The following is a 22,824-nucleotide window of genomic DNA, read 5'->3' as shown; positions in this document are numbered from 1 at the left end:
TAAGCCAAACAGATCAACATGTGACATTACTGCCTAGTGACTGAATGTGAGGCAATCGTTGCAAATGCCTTGAATTATTTAGGCTGAGCAAAAATGTTAATTACAGCACATAAACTGTATAAAAAGGTCAACTATGCCAAAATTATGACGTTAGTCAGCAGTTTAGCAAACCCACTTGAAAAATTATTAGTATAATGCTTATTCACACTTTCAACAAATAATGCATTGGACCTTTTCTTCATGTTGGACTCTGTGTGGCCTACACAGTCCCTTTCTTCAATCCCCCCAACCAGCAGTCTCCGTCTTTCTGCAAACACGTGTGAGGAGGAGGTATTAGCAGTTTTTGCTCAGTCAGGGGGCAGTTGGTAATTGGCACACTGCCTGATAGCTGCAGTACAGTGACACAGCTCTCACCCCCATGCAATTAGAACATTAGCCGATGATAGCAGAACAAAATGAAGAGTAAGTCTACTTCACAGTGCAAACCTTTGGATATAATTTCTTAGCCAAATTTGTATAAAAATTACATAATTTTCAAATATATTATAAAATTTCTAACTAATTACATGCAGCAGGAAACTGAAGAAGTACAAATACTAATGCACTGTGTGTTCGGAAATATAATATTGACTTTCACTACCTGCTGTGCAGTAAAATTGTTCTCTGAAGATTTTATTCTGCCTCATGCTGTCAGCAAGTCCCCATTAGGCCTAAATCCCTATTAGGCCAAGACTTCTCAAATCTGATTATGGAGGCTCCCTGCAAATTAGAAATAGTCAAAGCCACCTGTGGTATCTGCTTGGCGTGATAAAGTCAGTCAGTGAAGTGATAAAGATTTACTAATATAATTTGATCTGGAGACTTGATGTCATAAACTTTTACTACCTCCTCCCTTATTTACTCCCTTATTCTAGTGCTTACTAAGTCTTTTATTGTACTTGTTCAGCCAAACTCAGTTACATTACTTTGCCTTTCAGTGCAAATGACGAAACACAAACATATTCCAGATGATTAGGCAAATAGAACGTTTGGAACACTGTTTTCCTTATTTTTCTAAAAATAATTCTACAAAATACTTAGCCATGACCCACACTTATCAGTTGAACAAAGAATTATAGTACAAAATTTAAAGTTCAAACAATTTAATGAACCTTTAATAAAAGTATAGATTTTCATTTTGCTGTGGCACTGTTTCCTTGTGTTTGCTTTGTTACCCTATCTTGATATGGTGATTAAGCTTGCGCAAAGATTAAGCAAATTGGCCAGGATGTAGCAGGTCCCAAAATAGCACTTGAATGCTGCTGAGAGGCTTTAACCGTCGCTTGGAGGAATACTGAATGCACATTTTCTGTTGTTTTTGGCTTTATAATTAAGGGCAAATGTAAGATAACACGGTAAGCATTGTTCATTACATAGTTTTTTTTTTGTATGTCTGCTTAGTTGATGTGTTTCATAAGTGTATGGTCTTAGTTTATATCTCGGCAGACTAGTGGTGGGGAGTTGGGGACTTATTAATTTTATTAAAATTAGGTTAGATTTAAATTACATTCAGTTTTTTAAAAGTTTTTCCTCTGACTTTTTCCTCAGACTGTCTACATTCTCTTTACCTTTATACAAATTATAAAACCTCTTGAAAAGGCAAAACAACAATGGCTCTGTGCTTTAAGACATGGTCTTACCTTTTAAAGTACCACAGCAACTACAACCATTCATGAATTAATTAAATCAATATAAATCTATGTAAGACACTGATATATACACTCAGTTGCAAGTTTTGTCTGTGCACCGAACTAAAACTAATGTAGTCTAACAGTCCTGCAATAAATTCTTCCTTCATGAAAGTGATTGAGCTTTTGTAAAAACAGAGAGACTGTATTGATTCAACTCTATTCTTATTTTGGCAGAGACAGACGTTGTAAAGCCATTCAATAGTCATAGACTCACAGATCTCTATTATTTTGTCATTTGACTCATTGTCACATCCTACAGTCAGTGCTTTTCATGCAGAAGTATAAGATGCTGATCCATGTTTTGAAAAACTATCATGTAAAGACTGTTTCAGTCTTATCACTAAATGCCAATAAATTGTTAAATGTTCAAGACTCTACTGGAATCTGATTCTTGATTCACTATCAGGTGTAAACAGCTGCCCTTTAAGGTAAAGCTGAAAGCACATCCTATAGCACATGGTGACTTATCATAACAGGAGAAGCAGAGTAACAAATACACTGGTTAAGGTAAGAGTCAAATGTGGTTCTATATGTGTGTCAAGGGGAAAACCATAGTCTTTTTCCAAATTAAAGCCGCATGTCAAAATCAAAATTTTACATCCCACATTTTAGTGAAATTAAATTAAACTAACTAAAATATACGGCTGGACAGTGGAGAAATAGACGATATTGTGAAGCACATTGTATGATGTAGTAACTCTCTCCATCTCTCTGGTTTCCTTCTAGCCTTCTCCACACAGTATGAGCAACACACCCATCCAAGAGCAACCTGCTCAGAGGCTGTCCTCTGACAGTGGGCAGACATTACCCTCTAGACCCTTACAGCCTTTTTCGGATCCCTCAGCTTCTAAAAGAGTATGCTTTTACAAAAGTGGGGACTATAAATTCAGCGGGCATCGTATGGTCATCAATGCCCGTACCTTCAAGACATTTGATGCCCTCCTGGACGCTCTGTCCAAGAAAGTGCCTCTGCCATTTGGAGTGAGGACCATCACCACACCTCATGGCACCCACCTTGTTAAAGGTTTAGATGACTTACATGATGGAGGATCTTATGTATGTTCTGATCAAAAACGAGTGAAGCCCTTAAACCTGGATGAAGTCCACCGGCGTCAGGTACCGTGGAATACCACCAGACCCCTCAGTGCAGGAAGGCGACAGAGGCGTCAAGGACTCCAGTTTGGAAGAAGGAATGAAGTCAACAACAGGTCAGCAAAGATTACTGAAAGGGTGGCACTCAGGACGCCAAAGAGGCTTGAGGTCATCAAAAATAAGGATCCTACTGTTAAACGCACAATTGTGTTGCAGAGGAGAACTGCACCAACATTTGATGCTTTGCTGGATTACCTGTCCCAAATCCTGCAGTTCCCAGTGCTGAAACTCTACTCTACAGAGGGCAGAAGAGTAAGTGTTTGGTATAGATAAAATGGGAGTGATTGTAGATTATTGCTAGCAAAAATAGTCTTTGTGAATTGGGTTAATGTTGTTAGAAATAGTTTAACATTTTCTAAAAGTGTTAGAGATGAAAGGATTGATATTATAACTTCCCATTCAACATGAAGCTGGTGTTTCAAATGTATTAGTAACTCTGTTAACTGGTGACTGTCTGTTGAGGGCAGGAGTGAAGTCCTTCACTTAAAATTTCTTTTTTTTGTAAGAAGCAACTGAAAAAACAATTTTAGCTCAAGGTTTACATGACTGTGTTATGGCAGGTCAGGCTTTTTTTCAAAGAGAATATAAACATCAAGATTTGGCAACAAGAAGTACCTGATGGGTTTAGAGGACTGGTAGTACCTGGTTGTACTTTATTATTGCGATTTTTTAGTATCTAAGGACGAGCCGTTTAAGATTCAAGATTCAAGATTCAAAAAACTTTATTGATCCCATGGGGAAATTGTGTTGCCTTGTTACAGCTGGTCTCCACGTGAAAAGTAGAAAAGGAAGGAAAAAAGAATTCCACCAAACCAAGACAATAGACAAGTACAAGTACAAACAGCTAAAGGAGTTAACTTAAATGAAATAATAATAATAAAATTTGTCCATTTTTAATATTTAGTCTATTTAGTATATGTATGCACATAACGTTATACCACTAAAGTAAATAAATAAATTGCGTTATATTTTACTGTAATACATAAATATTTCAGAAGTTAAGATTTTGGACTTTTACACTGTTACGTTCCATTTCCTAGTGCGTGTTAAGAGGTGCTATCAAAACCTTTACACCCCCAGTGAGTACTCTGTAATCCTATGTGTCCTTTAACAACAACAACAAGCTTCCTGTTAAAGGTCACAGATCCTAAATACCTTTGAATCCGTCTTACTTCTTTAAAACTGTCTGTGATTTGAGACCTCTTGTGAACCGTGTTTTGGGTGCTGTAATTAAATGAACAGTTGTTTAAATTTGACACTGACTTCTTGTTTCTCTTCTTTTCTTAGGTTGATGGTCTTGCTTCACTTATCTTGTGCTCTGGAGTTGTGGTGGCAGCAGGCAATGAACCTTTCAGATTAGGCCACTACGGTTTATACAGATCAGGCCAGATGGCACAGGCCATGGAAACTCTGGAGCAGCCCCAAGCTCGTACGTGTTAATTTTTATGAAAAAGGTTCAACTGGTGTTCAGAATGATAAATGCTAGAACTGTCAATACAATAGAATCTTGATAGTGTGATATAATGGATAAAAAAGGGTGACACTTTGTTTTACAGATATATTTTTTTAGACAACATCTGCGAAACGTTTGTGACAATTCTTTAAAAAAATAGCTAGCATTTGGCTGTTAACTAAATTTTTGCTCCAAAAGGTATGTGTGATTTATAAGGGACTACCAGTTCTATATAGGTTTTTAATGAAAAAACAAGTAGTATGTGGAAATAGGTCATAAACAGACATTCCAACAAAAGAATTCTCCTGACAGTACTCTACTCCTGACAGTAAATATGCCACAATGAGTCATTTTATTTCACTGTTCAAGTTTGTGGACATAGAAGTGAGTATAACTGCTGAGTCTGTGCCTTTTTTAAAAGATAGTGGGGTTCGATTACTGGAAAGTCCTGGTTCTGCAACAGCTACATACCAGCTAACATTTGAAAAAGAAAGAGGAACATTTTTAGGAAAAAATGTGAAAAAATTGGGACCTGTAAAACAAAGCGATACCAAAAAAAGAACAATCCCAACGCTTTTGTGTAATCTCCCCATTGATCCTAAAGTGTACTTTATATGTGAAACTCAATAATATGTTAAATCATTTGGATCCTAAAATGTATTTTTCTATCTCCGTTTCTCTTGTCTCTTTCACAAACACCTGTGTTCTAATCTCATACCTCCAACCAAAGCGAACAACAAATCTTTTCAAAGTGGAAGAGGCTCAAGGAACTTCTCCTTATCTTCAGAGCGATATATTGTGAACCAGATAAATAGATCTCGAAATGGGAGCACGAACAGCCACTTACATCACCACAATGGATCATATGAAACAGAGGTCAACCCGCATTGCACATCCACTGGGAAGTTTGATGCTGAGCATCCTACTTCCATTGTACCTCAGGACGATGACATTGAAAAGTCTTTCCGTGTGAATCAAGATGGAAGCATGACCGTAGAAATGAAAGTGCGTCTGACTATCAAGGAGGAAGAGATGCTTCACTGGACTACAACACTCAGTCGCTCTGGCCTTAGCAAGAGGACAGTTTGTGCCTCAATTTTCGAGTCGGGCAACAGCTCACCCAACTCAAACAATGCCAAAGACTCTAGTATAGGTGAGGGTGAAACTAAAGAGGAGAACCACCCTTCTGGAGGAGGAAAGGGCGTCAGTTTTAACGAAGAGCAAGCATATGAAGGCTACACTTCCACAGATATTGGAAAAGCAAAAACAAGCTTTATACATACTCCTACACCTGGTCCACGATATGTTAAGAAGAAGGCATCTGTAGAAAGTGTGAAGACAGTGACAGAGTCAGGGGTTGAAGAGAACACTTTAGGTCATTATTCCTATATGGAGAGGACAGCTGATGGTGAGTCAGCCGAAGGATACTGCGTTGTCAGACACAACAGCAGCAGCAACCGGCCAGTTCCAAAGCCTCGGAAAACACCATCTGCAGGAGCAACCAACAAAGGCTCCCGCTCTTTCACCAAGTCATCAGGAGTAGCCGAGATCCTTCAGATACAGAATAACGGGATGGAGGTTACAGAAACGGTGATGCATATTTATGAGAGTCAAGGCTGTTTTGACAACTATCTTGCAAATGAGGAATATAGCACAGATGACGTACCTTTGCATGGTTCCCCTCCAGTGCCAGATAGCAAACCATCCACTGAGTCAGGGCCACGCTCATCAAGCAATGATATAGATTTTAGCTGGAAGCCACCCACTGCTGACTCACTACAAAGACAAAAAGAAGAGATGTTGTCATTGTCATCTGAGCCAGTATCTTCAGCTCAAAATATTATGAACAATCTGTCTTCAGTGAATGAGAAAGAAGATCAAATAGCAACAATGAAAATGAAAAAGGCCCAAACTCCTAAAACTGAGAAGAATAAAAAGATGGTTAAACCTGCCAAGAATCAAAAGAGTTCGACTTCAACAAGCAGCTCAAATAAAAAACAAAAGAAAAGCATAGTAAGTCCCTCAAAAAAAAGCAGAAATTCTTCTACTGACAAGCACAGCAGCAATGCCAGCATGGGAAAACAGAGTTTGAGTTCATCTCAAAGTGCTAAAAATGACAAAAGGAGTACAGGAGCAGAACAGAGAGCAGAAAATGTTCAGTCTAAGTCTAAGAAATCGATTAAAAAGGAAAACATACCCAAGAAGGACTCTGCATTATTAGTTAGCACTGAAAATGTTAAAAAGACCCCACCTATGAGACAAAGTATAAATAACGTAGCTGCTAGAAAAAATGGCCATAATGTGAATACTCCAACCGGACGGCCTCAAATGAAAAAGAACATGTCAGACATTTTACAGTCTAAAAAATCACTTTCGCCTGGCAAGAAGACAATTACTAAACCTAGATCCATGAGTGGGACCAGAACACCATCACCTAAACAAACTTTGGAGTTAAATGAAAGTGTTTCAATGCCTTCTCTGAATCCTACGCCCTCTGAGGTCCACCAGTATGTTGAGAACTGGTTGAAGAAAGTCAGCCCAGACCAGGTGCCATACACAGAGGAGTCACTCAAAGACGAATCTGAGCCTCATACAATGGTTGCGTTTCAGATAGGTGGGGATTCTGATATAGAGGAAAACAATAAATGTCAGACTAACTTAGATGAATATTATACACAACCTAGAGATGCTGTCAAGAAATCAGCTTCTTGTTTATCAGTACCTCTTTGTCACGGAGGACCGGCAACATCGTTGCTGCAAAATGACCAGCTAACAAGAGGTTTATGTGTTTCAATGCCAAGTGTGAGAGTTGATCCTGTACATCAGGAGAACAGACTGAGGACACATCAATCTGCAGCTGCTATCGATGGTCCAGCTGATAACAAATCATCTTCATCCAACCTGTTGAGCCCCAAAGCAAAAATAACACCTGTCTTGCGGCAACTTTGTTCATCCATTCAGTGCATCAGAAGGGTGTCTGAAACCCACACAACATCTAATCTTGAGAAATGCAACAGCCTGCCTGATTTCTCAACACAGGTAGCTTTAGTGTTTGGCTCGTCATGCAAAGCTTTCCTGTCATTCTTGTCAGTGATGACTCTGAGAGATAGCCTAATGGGCTCTGCATCAGGAGACACTCTGCATTCGAGAAGCACCTCTGAGGCCATGCTAATGATGGAATCCCTGCAGAAAATTTCTGTCGTCGAGAATGAGGAAGAACAGAGGGCAAGTTTGACAGAATTGCAGATCAGAGCGTCTTCTCAGTTTAGAGAGCGCTGGAAGGATTTTTTGATTTTGAGGGAAAGGCTTGAAAGTGAACCGCTTTCTCCCAGAGTTTCAGAAACGGAATTCGCCTTGGATGTTGTCTCTGAAGGCGGTGATGTATTTGAGGATCAGCAAATGGGTCTTGATGAGCTGATGGAAGAGCTGAATATGCCAGAAGACCTCAGGGCAGAAATATCTTCAACAATCCAGAATGCTAAAACTTTTTACCCTGTGGAAGAGAGTACTTTTGTAGAGACAGACAAAAACCAGTCAGACTCAGAGGATGAAGTGGAACAGTTTGTTAAGGAATGCAACGATGAAAGAAAGATGTCCCCTGACTTTAATAATGCCTGCATAGTTGATCATATTACTGAGAAAAAACATAGTAAAAACAATGTAGAAAGAGATGACTCTGAAGAGGGTAATACAACACGGGAGTTACGAAAAGCAGGACTGGATGTGAAAGATTCCCAAGTGTTACAGGCAGAAATAGATGAGCCTTTAAGCCACAAGGAAAATGAGACAAAAGAAAAGGAAGAGCAGGTAGGGGAGGATAAGAAGGGGAGAAAGGATGAAGAGGATGAAGATACAAAAGAGACAAACGATAAGGGTGATGAGGAAGAGTTTGACAATACAGACAAGCAAAGGGAGCGACAAACACCAGAGGAAGCAGTGAAGGAAGATGATGAGGAACAGGATAAATGGGAAGCAGAGAATGGAAGTGGCATGGAATCTGTTGAAAAAGTAGAGGAAGGGACAGAGGAAGAGATAACAGTGGATGAGCTGGAGGAGGAGGGGGGGGAGAAATTTGAAGGAGAAGAAGAAGTGGTCGAGAAGACAAACGAGAGAATAACGGATGAAAAAGACAGGGAAACATGTCAGGGCAACAGTTTTGAGGAGACAGATGAGAGGGAGTTTGCAGGGGAGACAGAGGAAGAAGAGACGGGGGAGGAAGGTGTCAACGAGGAAATGCACAACGAGGATACTGAAGAAGAAGTAGATGAGGTTAATGAAAAAGAGGCAGTAGGAAATATTGAAGAGCAGGATGAGGAGGAGGAGGAGGAGCAGGGAGATGATGCACAAATGGCTAAGGACAGTTTCGAGCAAGAAGTGGAGGAAGCTGTTGAGGAGACAGATGAAGGACAGGAAGCTGAAAATACTGAAGATGAAGAAGAAAAGGAGGAAAAGGAAGAAGAAGAAGAAGAGGTGGTTACTGAGAACAGTGTAGAAGAAGAAGGGGGGGAGATTATTGAGGAAACAGATCGTGAAGAGGAGGTACAGAATATTATTGATGAGTTAGCAGAGAAAGAAGAAGTTGATGTTGTTACTGAGGAGGATGTAGAAGAAGCAGATGAGGTTGTTGAAGAGAAAGATGAAGAAGAAGAACTAGAAAATAGAATTGAAGAAGTAGATGGGGAAAGAGACGAAGAAATAGATGATACTGTGGAAAGGAACACAGAGGCTGAAACAGAGGTGGTCATAGAGGAAAATGAGGAGGAGGAGGAGGGGGATGATGTTGAGACAGAAAATACAGAAGAAGAGATAGAAAGGGTGATCACAGACGAGGAGGAGGAAAAGGGAACAGAGATGTACGAAGATATAGAACAGGAAGACAAGTGCAATGAGTCTGAAGAGAGCATGAAAGAGTCTGAAAAAGAAAACAGTCTGGAGAAAGAATCAGTAGAAGTTAGAGATGAAGTGGAGGACATAGAGTTTGAAGAAAGTACAAAAAGATGGCAAGTTGAACGAGAGATTGAGGATGATGAAGAAAATGATTCATATGAGCAATTCGAGCAGGATGAACAAGGCTCAAATGATGAGATAAAGGAGGCAAATGTTAGTGAAGATGTAGACTGTTCTACTGAAGTGAAGGACCATAAAAATCTTTTAGATAAAGTCTCTTATTTGCAGCGGCACAGTGGTGGCAGTGAACAAGACAACGCAGGACGAAACTCTGAATCCCCAAGCAAATATTCCTCTGATGTTCAGTGTGAGGATGATAAAGGTAACGGAACAGACACTGTCAATGAACTTGAAGCAGATGAGGGAGAAGGGCATCAAGAGGAACGACCCAGCAGCCGACCTCATCGTGTGGAAATATCACAGGAGTTACTCGACTTTGTTAACTCGGCCCTTCAGTCTTCTTCACTTACATTTACATACGACTCTCGAGGGAACATTAGGATAGAGCCAGATAACGCTCGAGTAGTACAAACTAAGCACATTATAATTCCAAAAAGCAGTGACGATAGTTTGTATGGATTAAACTGTCTCCCGAGTCCAAGCACCTCAGACTTATCTGATTACAGACCAGAAACCTCAGAGAGTGGTGGATACAAAACCCAGGAGTCTGTAGATATTGTCTCAGAGAGTGGAGAGGAGGCTTCAGAGAAACCTTTTCCAGTCTGCAGGCGGAAGACTGGTGTCCCTAATGGGAGAACAAATATGGAGCATGCAAAGCCTGAATTATCTGTTGTAAGTAATTTAGACCTTTTGGAAAGTTCCAGTGTAAAAAGTGCTGAGAATTCATATGATTCTGTCTCTCAAGTCTCGAGGGAGGATCTGTCTTATTTCAGTGCTGCAAGTTCATTAAAGGCAGATGCTGAAGCTGCACCAGAGGCGGCACGTTGCATTTCTTTTAACTCAGAAAAGGACTCAGCTGATGGGGTTTTGATTGATCAAGGACGGTGGCTGCTCCGAGAGAACCACCTCATAAGAAAGTCTCCTCCAGTGTCCCAGGGAATGTACGGCAATGCGGATAGCACCTCCATTGACATTGGCCAGGAGAACACTAGTGAGGATTCCCCACCTCATCACAAAACCCAGCAAAATCCCCTTGCAATCATATCCTCATCAGAGCTTGAGGAGATGGCAAAGCCTAAAACTCCAAAGTGCACCTACTACAACATACCACATGGAAGCGATTCAGACCCGTTCTTGGAAGATTCTAGTATCAAAAGTGGCAAAAAGGACACAAGCGGTGTCAAAGGGAGAGGCTCCAGGGTCTCACCTACTATTGATACTTCTAAAACGTGGACAAATAAAAATGGAAGTCTGTCTTCATTTGCATCAGTTGAGTTTAAAATACCAGACAGAAAAGTGCATCCTGTGGGAGAGTCCTCAGCTGTGAGACAGGCAAGAGGGACATCTAGTGCAGGGGCAAGTGTACTGCAAGCACAGGGGTCTGTGGACACACTTCAAGTAAGATGTAGTCAGTACTGCCCCATACTATAAAAGCAGGACATGTTTCAGAGAAATGCACACACATATGGGTCCAGAGTGTGCGGTTAGTATTGGCTGTATGATTATTTTGTTATATTAAAATGAAAAGATGATCAAGAAAAACATCTTTTGCAGCCTCAGAAATGTATGTTTTGTGGTGACTAAAGAGAGTTCTGCCTCTTGTTTATCTTTAAAAAAATTAAGTTTAGATACATTCACTTTGTATTCATGGTGGTGACTGGTGAGACCTGTCATAGAGTTAAAGGGATTGAACAAAAGACAAACCGAGATCTGATCCACTTGTGAAAAACAAATACATTAAAAGGACGCTTCTCACAATATTTAATAATATTTTTGGCTGCTGGAAAATTAATCCAAATATTTGTTTTATTGTTTAACTGTCTTTGGTGAGACAAAGGCCACAGGGTCAGTGGTTCGAACCCCGGTCCTGGCTATTTGTCGAAGTGTCTCTGGGCAGGGCAAGACACTGAACCCCTAACAGCCCATTCCCCTCCCCAGCTGTACAGTGCCGGTCCAAGCCTGGTAGAAATTGGGGAGGGTTGCGTCAGAAAGGACATTCGGCGTAAAAACTGGGCCAAGTCAACATACGGACAATGATCCGCTGTGGTGACCCTGAACTCATGGGATAAGCCGAAAGGACAAACAAACAAACAAACAAAAAAATCTGTCTTTGATGAGACAGATTTAATAAAGTAGGATGACAATCTAGCAACACGGGATTGAAATGAAGCAGACGTTTCAGTGATATGACCGCAAATCAAGTGATGAAGACAATTACCAAGTCGTGCCTGCAGTAAACATGTTGTGTGTGTAGCTTTGGATCAGCTACTGTGTGCTGTAAAGAGTTAAAATTTATGTTAAGTCTAAAATTACATGTATAGATAAAAATAGAAGATTTCCACAACATAACTTTGGGAGCAAAGTACATGTATTTTTCTAAATGTTTTTATTGCTCAGTCTACATATTCAGCCCTGTCCCCCACAAACAGCCTTTAGGGTTTAGAGAGACTGCAAACAACTCTATTTATAATGATTGCCTAGGAGCATCTCTGCACTGTGGTGACATTCGACTTTCAGAAGGTTATTAACTAAGTGAAATGTATTCTGAATGAGCTTCAGGCTGACAGTACTCAGATTTTATTGGAATCTAGAGCACAACAGAGCACTAAAATTTTTTTATATAACTTTATTATACTTAAACATATTGTTATAAAAAGGTAGGTGTAAATAACATTGTGTTACTCTTCGCACTTGAAGGGTTTGTCTCGCTCTAGCCCTCTCATCTTCAGGCAGGATAGAGTGAATGTCATCTGCAGCTGTCAGTCGGTCTGGATGATGCCCCCTGATGCAGTCAGGCATATGCAAGTGACACTTTTGATGTGATGGTCACTGACAGACTGGCTTCAAATCTGCGGGTCCAGAGGACATTATCCCAGAAATAAGTAGGACCAAATGACGGTGGGCGTTGATCTGGATTGGGAAGATGCTGTTGAGTATTCAATGCTGTGTTTGACAAGTTATATACAAGGATTTTTTGCTAAGGGGAACTTGCTTACACTCAGGTTTTAACTTGAGTGTATGGGCTGTTTTCCTGCCTTGACCTTTGACCAAATTACTCTCTCCAGGCACATAAATGCACACACACATTCACAGAGGGAAACAAAGAAAGAGGCCCACAAAGTGAAAAGGAGTGAGAGATTGAGTGGTCTTTACAAGTGATTATTCTGGACACTTTCCAAGGGTTTTGTCAGTCACTATGGAGATCTGGACACAGCCCCTGCAATTTAATACCTCTGTTGTTACTGTGTTTGAAAGGTATCCAGTGGAAGGTCGGAAAAGCTGGTGTTTCAGCTGCTGAGCAAGTCACTGTTCATTGCAGGTGGAAAAAACAAGATTTTTTTTTGTGTTAACCAGTGGTGTAAAGCATATAAATATACTTTACATAATTTAATAAAACACTAATAAAGAGATATAAACATTGAACCTTGAACCTTAAAAAGTGTTTTTCTACAAGTAAAGGCTCCATGTTCAAAATCCTACTTGCATATAATTACAGAAACATATCCAGGAAAATATATTATAATATAATATATATAAAAACTAGCTCTTTTGACTGACATGTTGTTTATTGTATGTTGTATCCATTATAAGATAGTTAGCTTTGATGCATCGATGCATAAATAGCATTTGTTATAATTTTGCTTACTTTAAAAACAGTTTGGCAGCGTCCCGGTGTTTTCAAAGGACCACGAAATAAACCTGAGGGCTCTGATTATTATCTTTACTCTTAAATATTTCGAAGTTTTAGCTTGCTGGACATTGAATATGAAGCCTTGAATGAAGTGTAGAGAGCAGCTCAACACTACATTTAAGAATAGTACTTGAATAAATGTAATTACTTCTCACCGGTTATGATAGCTTATACTGATTCTTCTCCATGCACTCTGTGGTGTTTAACACCTACAAAGATGATTACCAACTTACAGGACCAAAAACATGAACAAGCAAAACAAAACACTTGAGACTTCATGTAAACTAGAGACATGTTATGAACAACTGGACACAAAAAAGCCACAAATTTGTGCAACTCACATACTAACATCACAACAAATTTTCTGTACGAGTTCACCGTGTCTGAAATTGTGTCTGTCTGGGTTTCAACTCAAGCCAACAATTGCTGTGGCTACTGGGCATGTAGATCAGTGATTCACCATCATGAGAGACAAAACAAAGGATGCTCTTTTGCTGCTCCGTGCCTGTGTTTCTTGGAGCTATGTCCCCCTGAAACACAAAGTAACCGTTGCCCAGTTCCATTACAAGTTGACTAGCTGGTGTCCAGTCTTATTTGATACGTTTTTCTTCTCTGGTAGAACCTCTGATTTAATACTCCCCTGCAGTGTTATTGCTCTGGAGAAAACAGGGACCTCAGCAACAAAAGGACCAAATGATAAATTCTAAACATGCCAGGAATGGGAAGTATTTGGCCCAAACTGTGGCACTGGCAAACGCGACCTGCAAACAATAATTACAACCTACTGTCTGCATGCTGTGCATACTGTTGCTGCAGTTAAGTGACAGATCAGCAATTCACAATCCCTGCTCTGTCTGTGACAATCCCAGCCTCCTCTGTTTGTGGCCAGCAGAGCGAGCTCATAATGGGCCCAAGAGCAGGAATTTCTATCACCCCTTCCCCTGCCTCTAAGTGAGTGTTGATCATGTGAATTTCCTTTGCCCACTGAGGATCCAGTGTTTATTCATGTTGTGGCCTCTGGGTGGGCCCTCGAGCAAAATGGACCTTTTTGCATATACAGTATACACGATTTCTTTTTCTTTTTTCTTTTGCCTTAACTGTTATTGCATGTATTTATCTGGTCACTTTAATTCTGATGTAGACTTTATACTGATTACCTTTCACTCAAATATTTGACTTAAGTACATATTTGGAGTACTTATTAAATATTTCCCTTTTATGCTAAATTTTACTTTAACTTCATTACAATAAGTACAAACCCCATTTCCTTAGAAGTTGGGATGTGTAATATGTAAAAACAAACAAACAAACAAAAAAAAACAGCCGGTGTTGTGAAAGACTGTGTGGGAAAGTAATTCAACATTTTTAGAATTACGCAAGTCATGCTATTCTCTTAATAATAACATTTTACAGTTCCAACTTTTCTAAAAACATGGTTCCACTTTGTGAAGTATAGTATAGAGGATTTTTCTGCATTATGAGTGTTTTTACATTTGATGTTAACATGCATTTTGATCCTTTATCTCAAATACTTGAATTTCAGTAAAGATTTAACATAGGTTTCTATTTTTAAAATGCTCCAGACCTCTTACACCAAATTTTCATTTTGCATACTCAGTACCTTTGATAGTTTCTGAAATGTTGCCGGTAATACTAATGGATTGAATTCAAGACTTCTACATTAAAAAAGTAAGCAACACATGTTGCATTAGTGCACCTGGGCAATTCTTGAGCCACATGTTAAAATGTGGAAATGGTGAAATACTATAACCGACACTTGGTTTAGACACAGAGTCATACAGAAAGTGCATCCATTTAAACATATATCTAGAAAACTGCCATGGGGTTAATCAAAAGCCTCATGTTTACAATCCAATCCTTTATCGTATCCATTGGCAACTCGTCTGACCTCACATGTTATGAGATCATTATTGTACAGATCCAGGCTCTTTCACAACAGATTTATGTCCAAAATAACTTCAAAGCTGAGACTACGTGGCCTTGGCTTCACACATTCCTGACACCAGGCTTTATTGGATTTGTTAATGGGATAGAACGCAGAGAAAATCCAGTACCTGCAGGTGCTTTCCAAAGACACAGGACCACTAAGTAAGTTACCAAGGTACTGTATTTAATTGTGCTTATGTTTTTTATGCTTATTGTACTATTTTTTGCTGCTATAACTATGAGCTATTTTTCATGTTTGGTTTATAAAATATGATGCATCATTGTTTAAATTCCCAAAAGTCCAAATAAACTCCATTATACACTGATAATAATCCAATAATATGTTTATATAGAACTGATCAAAGCCATTCTGAATGAGGATTTTTACTGTGATGCTTCATGTGTAGGATGGTAGTGCTACTTTCATATATAAAAAAATATTCTTTTGTTGTTATGACAGATGCGGTAAATAAACAAAACCCTATATCTGTCCTCCAGTTCTCAGACAAAGCCAAATTGTTTGACATTTAAAACTGCACTTTTTTGTCCTAATGCCTCCTAAAGCTCAGGCCTGAGTAGCTGGCTTTATCCCTGCACAGTCATATCTCAAAGGCAAGATGCCAACTTCAAATCACTGCAGCCTCCTGCTCCCACAAGGCAACAACGTGAAAATCTCAGTGAAAGAAATGTTTGTGCATTCAGGCTGTTATTTACCCGACACACACCAATAAACCTAATCAGATCTCTGTTACTTTTCTTTCATGTTTTTAGAAGAGATCATTGCTGCAGCATGTTTGCAAGGTGTAGAGTGTCACTGGCTCAGCTCTGGTGTCTGGCCTCTCCCTTCAGAATCACTGAATCTCAGCAAGTCAGCAGCACTGCAGCACCACCGTCTCTGTATGCAGAGAAGAGAAAGCTGCATGGGGGGACAAAGAGATTTTCGACATTTACTGACATATCAGTTATGTGTATATATGTGATACAGGTCAAACTGAGGACACGGGTACTGAAAACAACCACACAAGGCTGCCAGTACTGAATGACTTTAATTTGTACCTCATCCTCAACCTGTCTGTCTTTCTCCTTTTGTTCACTTTCTGAGTGTTTGTGTGATCATCAAATAGTTAGGTGTGTAATACATTAGTAAGCAGTCAGGGAGTGTTTGCATGTATTCCATCTTGCATGATGGAGTTCTTTAAATCTGATGACGACAGTAAATCTTGTTCTAATGTCAAGGACTTCAGGCGCATCAGGATAAAATGCACACACAAAAATACATTCACACATTCACATGCACACAAATTAGCACAGATAAAAACCTATTAGGTCGGGGGTGACAATTTGTTCAAGGACAAACCCATTCAGCGTTTATGTAGCACAGTGTGTGTAGAGTGCTATGAAAAAGATTTTGCCTTAAAGAGTTAATCGAGTATCAGCACTGCTTATTATGTCAAATCTGAATAACCAGGATGTCATTTTGATCAAATTAACACTCATGGTTTCCACAAATTCTGTCCTAACAAACGCTATGTGAAACCTAAATAGCTCTTTGTGATCAAACCATATGGATTTAACCAACATCCCCTGGAATTATCCCATTCTGCACCTCCTGACACTCACATGCTGTTATATTTCTCAGAAACCCAGTGTGATTTCAGCTCCTGCACAGTAAACTTTAAGGATGAACGTCATCCCCTTATTGTGAACAGTTTGGCTCATTATTGACCCAGGACCATTTTCTAGGGGCGCTCAAGAAAAAAAAGAAAACAAAAAAAAAAGGTGTGTTCTGATGGGTGATTGGATTCTCAAGGTGTCACTCAAGTCACTGCTGGGGCATTTGCATGAGGAGGAGACTATAAATGTGTAACGTTTGAGGAAACGCCTTCCCAGGCTGATGCTGTTGGAACAAGAGCAACATTAAGTCTACCACATTGTTTCTGTAGTCGGCTACAGTGGAGGACAAAACAACATGTCTTACAGACCAGCTCCACATTCTTCTTATAAGAAAATGTTTGGCGGCGATAGAGTCACGGTCAGGACGAACTACTCCAGCCGCCAGTTCTCCAGCCCGGTGCGCTCCTCCCGGGCATCCTTCGGTCTCTCATCCGCACCGCCAGTCTACGCATCCAAGTCCTACAGGCTTCGGAGCAGCGCAGCCATGCCCCGGTTGGCCTCAGAGACCTTGGACTTCTCACTTTCCGAAGCTTTAAACACTGAGTTCATCGCGAACCGCACCAACGAGAAGGTGCAGATGCAGTCGCTCAACGACCGTTTCGCCAACTACATCGAGAAGGTCCGTTTCCTGGAGCAGCAGAACAAGATCCTGCTGGCGGAGCTGGAGCAGCTGCGTGGCAAAGGCACGACCCGCGTGGGAGATCTGTACGAGGATGAGATGCGTGAGCTGAGACGCCAGGTTGACCAGCTCACCAACGAGAAGGCCCGGGTGGAAGTTCACCGCGATAACCTGGCAGACGACATCGACAGGCTGAGAGAGAAGTAGGGGCGTGGCGCTGTGTCATGTTGGTGTGCAGGGCTATGAATGAAATGTTTTATTATTAATGTATGTATAAACGTATTATAATAGACTTACATATGAGCTAAACTGAATCAAGCATAAGTCTGAAGTGTCTGAGTGAAGTTTTACTGAAATGTTTTCGTGCGTGAACAATATGTGGAGACAGAAAAAGAAAGCCCAGGATGAAGAAAAAAGAAAAGAGGTCATGACATGTTTTTAGATGGACTAATCACGGTGGCTGCTAAATTGCTTGCTCTTTACCTGTCTTTTTAGGTTACAGGATGAGATATCCCAGAGAGAGGAGGCCGAGACAAACATGCAGAGCTTTAGACAGGTACAGCATGATCAGCCATTTGAAATATACACACCAAATCAAAATGCATCTGGTTATGTTTATATCATAGATTTGAATTTGCAAACAGTGGCCATAGAGGCAATGGGCTTAGTTCGCAACATTAGAGGATGCTGATGCTGAAAATTAAGATTTAAACAATTAAACTGATGACAGGTGAAGTCCTAATTATCTCCACAGATATGACTAACAGTTATGTGCTGTACAAGACCTGTTTCTCTCCTTGATGATCTAATTATTGGTCATGAACTGCACGAGACAAACATGCAGGGCTTCAGACAGGTACAGCATGATCAGCCATTTGAAATATACACACCAAATAAAAATGCATCTTGTTATGTTTATATCATAGATGTGAATTTTGCAAAGAGTGGCCATAGAGGCAATGGGCTTAGTTCTCAACATTAGAGGATGCTGATGCTGAAAATTAAGATTTAAGCACTTAAACTGATGACAGGTCCTAATTATCTCCACAGATATGACTTCTAACAGTTATGTGCTGTACAACACCCGTTTCTCTCCTTGATGATCTAATTATTGCTCATGAGCTGCACGAGCAGGAATGTGCTCTTCTGATGGCACAACAGCAGATTCTAGCCATGATCCCAAATAAGTGTAGAGCAGAACCGACCCTGGCCTGGTACAAAAGGCCACGTTGTGCCTGTTGAGTTAAACCAGGCTTGCAGTGAGAAGAGATCTTTTTTAAATCTGACTGGTCAGACGGAATGAGCTGAGCACAGGCACAACAGTGTGGACCCAATGTGATTATCAGAGCGAGAAGACAAGCCACCATGTGATCCGACTTTCTCATTCTTGTTAGATGTCACCACAGAAGAATTTCTCTTGTTATGGTCTTGTCAGAGATGGTTCCCTATTTTATGCTGGTTAAGCATGGTTTCATGCTTAATAATAAAGGAAGGATGAGTTGTGTAAATGGGTGGCAAGGTGCATAAAAGATAAGTTAAACTGTCACATAATAAAATGTCCCTTTTAGCCTTTTTGTGTAGTTTTTAGATTTAAACCTAAGAGGGGAAAATGCATTTTCCAGTGATTGGGTGCCTTTCAAGGCATGTTGCAAGTATTTAATACATTGCATGGATGGATTGCACGGATCACAACCTTGTCTACATAAATGGCAGGAAGGAAGTCCCTGTGGCTTGCCAGGGTGGCACACAGACAACAATGCAGGGCCTGCAGCAGGCTTTCGCTCAGTCAGGCAGACAGTCACCCTTCCAGCCCAGGGCCTGTTTGGGTAACCCTGCTGAATGGCACACTTTGTTTGTGGCATTAGAGCAGGGGCAAAGCTGCTTCATTTGCTGATACCTCAGTTAGCAGCGTGCCAGCGCCCTGAGAAAGCACAGCAGTTTAGAGCCGGAGTGAGTGTGCATGTAGGAGAGGTAAAGCACAAAACAAAAAATTATAATCAGACTTTTCGAATATAAAGAACATGTTTGACATTATAGCATTTTGCTACAAAGTAAAATGTACACATTTAGGGCTTCTAGCAGAACAACTGAGTATCTGTCATAACAGACAATGGAGATTTTCAGGTTAAGAAAGCAGTTGGGTAATAATAAATGGGATTAAAGACTTGAGAAACAATGCTTGTGTGGTTCTGGGTATTCTGCAGCATTGGATGAGTTTTTCCCAAAGATAAGAAGAGATAGGCAAGTAGTTAGTACATTCAATTATCCTGTTTTTTTGTGTATTAATTGGCCTCATATGACATACCCTGCCCTGAGCAAAGGCACAAAAAGCTTAGTCTAGCTGAAGCTTCTCTAAAGGTGAGAGTGCTGCAATCAAACTTTTGTCAAAGTGGTCAGTAAAGTAAAAGTTAAAAAGTTAAAGTATGAAAAGTAAAAGCACTTAAGCAGAAACTCTTTTCAAGGTGATACATAATATCACCTTCAAATAAATAATTTGATAGTAGTGCACTGCATGTTTTGTATGGGCTTCTTATATGAAATGCTTGTAAAATCTTATTCTAACAACTGAATGAAGAATTCCTAAAGACAATGCAGTGCTGTAAAAAAAAGACATCTGTAATAGCACTAGTCATGTGGTTACTGTAGATTTTTATTGGATGCCTGTTGTTTGTGACTTTACCCTGCTACACAGTGGGTCATTTTGTGCACATGGGTATTGTGTGAGCGCTCTTTACAGAATGTAAAACACATTGCATTATGCAAGTTACCTTCACAAGTCACTTTATTAAGAGTCAGTGTCAATGCACAGGATGTGGACAGTGCTGCCCTTGCAAGACTGGACCTGGAGCGGAAGGTTGAGTCGCTCCAGGATGAAATCAACTTTCTCAAGAAGCTGCATGATGAGGTAAGCGTCTTTGTTGTGGCTAGAGCTGATTCAGTGGACTGTGGAAACACTGCCCATGTATGGCCTAATACTGTTAGCTACAGGCCCCCGTGGTCCAAATAATTTGAATTTAAAGTATTTGGTCATCTGCTTAGATAACCACAATTATTAAAGGATACTAAATGACCTGTCCCAATTCTTGTGGTTATTAAGAAAACTAAATGTACATCTCTCAACTAAGTAGGCAAAATAAATACATAAATTTAATTTTGCTACATAATGCTTCTGTTAATTGCGTTGCAGGAAATGCTGGAGCTGCAGAACCAGATCCAGCAGCAGCAGCATGTGCAGGTGGACATGGAGATAGCTAAACCTGACCTGACGGCTGCTCTCAGAGACGTCCGTCTTCAGTATGAAAACATGGCCTCCAAAAACATTCAGGAGTCTGAGGAATGGTACAAATCTAAGGTGAAGATTACCCACAGATTTTGAAATGGTTTTGTTGCTATAAAGTAAAAAGAATATTCAAAAAACAACCTGGACTACAGCAATATTGCGTAGCTTCATTCCTCATTTAAAGTGTATATAATTTGTATTTTTAACTATGGACCCAACTCTGTAGTTCAGAGCACCAGAACACCAAAACACGTGCTAGAACATGTGTTTTGGTTTTCCTACCTGCATTTTTACGGAAGCGTGGCATTTTTAGCTTCAGTACAGAGCTGTTCAACACCTAATGTCTTTAAGCCCACTGTACTGTACCCACCCAGCCCCTAATGACTAACAATGTTAGGAACTAACGGGTGAATATTGTGGAACACTGAGGAGCTAAGAAGAAAAGCTGAGCTAAAAGAAGAGTATATATTGTATTACAATAACAAGATGCAGTACAGTGTAAGCAAATATTTCTTTCTGCATGGCCTTTGAACATGGACGGGTGTACAGTGTACCTATGCTGCCTTAAAACTGCTGCAACCAATGAAGCCTTGTGTAATGTCTGGAAGTCTGTTTTGTGGCCAAATCTTTCATAAATTGCACGCTTCACACTATCTGCCACATTCACCTCCCTTCAGCCTCTGACTCAAGACTCACAGTTGATTCCTTGGTTCTCTCTTCTTTACCTGTCACGCTCTTTCTGTTTGACACTGTGATTGGCAGTTTGCTGACCTCACCGAAGCTGCAGCCAGGCATAACGATGCTTTGAGAGTGGCCAAGCAGGAAGCCAATGACTACAGACGCCAAGTTCAGACACTTACTTGTGAGGTCGATGCCCTTAAAGGAACCGTGAGTATGAAATGTTAGACTAATGATGAAAAATCCAACGCAAATTTCTCAGAAAATAATTGAGTGACGCCTAAAGCCGAATATCCAAGGAGATTTTATTTTCACTGATCAAAGAACATTTTGCCTTTCCTTTTTTTACTTGAGACACATTATTTTCATTGTCATTTTGATCTGTCTTGGCTGCTGTCCCAGAATGAGTCCATGGAGCGCCAGATGAGAGAAATGGAAGAGAATTTCTCTCTGGAAATGAACGGTTACCAGGACACCATCGGCCGTCTGGAGCAGGACATTCACAACATGAAGGACGAGATGGCCCGTCACCTCCGCGAGTACCAGGACCTCCTGAATGTCAAGATGGCCCTGGACATCGAGATCGCCACCTACAGGAAACTGCTGGAAGGAGAGGAGAGCAGGTGATGGAGCAACAGTTTCTTCATCATAAAGTTATACACATGCTGTATATGTATCTTTATGCTGTACTTACTCTTTTTAGAATCTCCACTCCACTGCCAAACATTTCATCTCTCAACCTGAGAGGTACAATTACATTCTACATGTTGTCACAGCAGGATTATTTGTCATTATATTGCCAGCTGAATTTAACTTTTTTTTCCTTTTTTTAGATGCAATGATGGATTCCAGACCTCATGTTGAAACCACATCAACCAAAAAGGTCCTCATCAAGACCATTGAGACCAGGGATGGTCAGGTAGAAAGCAACACAAGGAATTTTCAATCCCTGCAGTAATTTTCTGATGGTTGATTGAGCTCAAACATGATCATGCTCATCGCCTTTTCTCTGCCCTCTTTATCTTTTGTTCAGGTGATCAACGAGTCAACCCAGAATCACGATGAATTCGAGTAATAATGTCTTTGTCCTTGCCAAACAACCAACAAAAGCAATATGAAGCAACACAGTTCACTGGGGCTGCAAGCAAGCAAACAATTCAGCAACACACAAAGAGCAAAGTGCTTCAAAAAGTGCCTTGATATGTGATGATCCTGTTGACCTGTTAGTTGACACAGACTGTAGTTTAGCTTCTTCCTCTGCTGGAAGTGTTATTTTTTTGTCATGTGTGTTTAGACATGAAATCAGCACAACACAGAAATCACCATTGACATCATCTACAAACATCTTTCTTTGTAACCAAAGTAGTATTTTTGATGGATGCAGCATGTACACGCCCGAAATCTGTATGCTAGAGATGTCACAATTGCCTGTATGCAGCAATAAACCATAAAGACCGAAACCCCATACTGAGCATGAGGTGTAAAACCCACATGATGGTAATGAATATATTATAATTATATACAATTATTTTC

The 22,824-nt window shown here is 40.2% G+C and overlaps 2 protein-coding genes across 2 annotated transcripts; both read left to right on the top strand.

Annotated features, from left to right (window-relative positions):
* The first annotated feature begins 2,471 nt into the window (after nt 1-2,471).
* On the top strand, nt 2,472-10,866 carry LOC137140513 (oxygen-regulated protein 1). The gene is made up of 3 exons (XM_067528696.1): nt 2,472-3,134; nt 4,170-4,311; nt 5,066-10,866. The coding sequence occupies exons 1-3, from the start codon at nt 2,472-2,474 to the stop codon at nt 10,831-10,833; spliced, it is 6,573 nt and encodes a 2,190-aa protein (XP_067384797.1). The 3' UTR covers nt 10,834-10,866.
* Nucleotides 10,867-16,910: 6,044 nt separating this feature from the next.
* LOC137098191 (vimentin-like) lies at nt 16,911-22,751 on the top strand. Its single transcript, XM_067474161.1, has 9 exons — nt 16,911-17,536; nt 17,829-17,889; nt 20,143-20,238; nt 20,521-20,685; nt 21,376-21,501; nt 21,694-21,914; nt 21,995-22,038; nt 22,125-22,210; nt 22,325-22,751. The coding sequence occupies exons 1-9, from the start codon at nt 17,010-17,012 to the stop codon at nt 22,364-22,366; spliced, it is 1,368 nt and encodes a 455-aa protein (XP_067330262.1). The 5' UTR covers nt 16,911-17,009; the 3' UTR covers nt 22,367-22,751.
* The last annotated feature ends 73 nt before the right edge of the window (nt 22,752-22,824 follow it).

This window comes from Channa argus, chromosome 14 (assembly GCF_033026475.1).
Source record: "Channa argus isolate prfri chromosome 14, Channa argus male v1.0, whole genome shotgun sequence".
Classification (NCBI taxonomy): Eukaryota; Metazoa; Chordata; class Actinopteri; order Anabantiformes; family Channidae; genus Channa; species Channa argus.
This window is presented reverse-complemented; position numbering and strand designations above follow the sequence as displayed.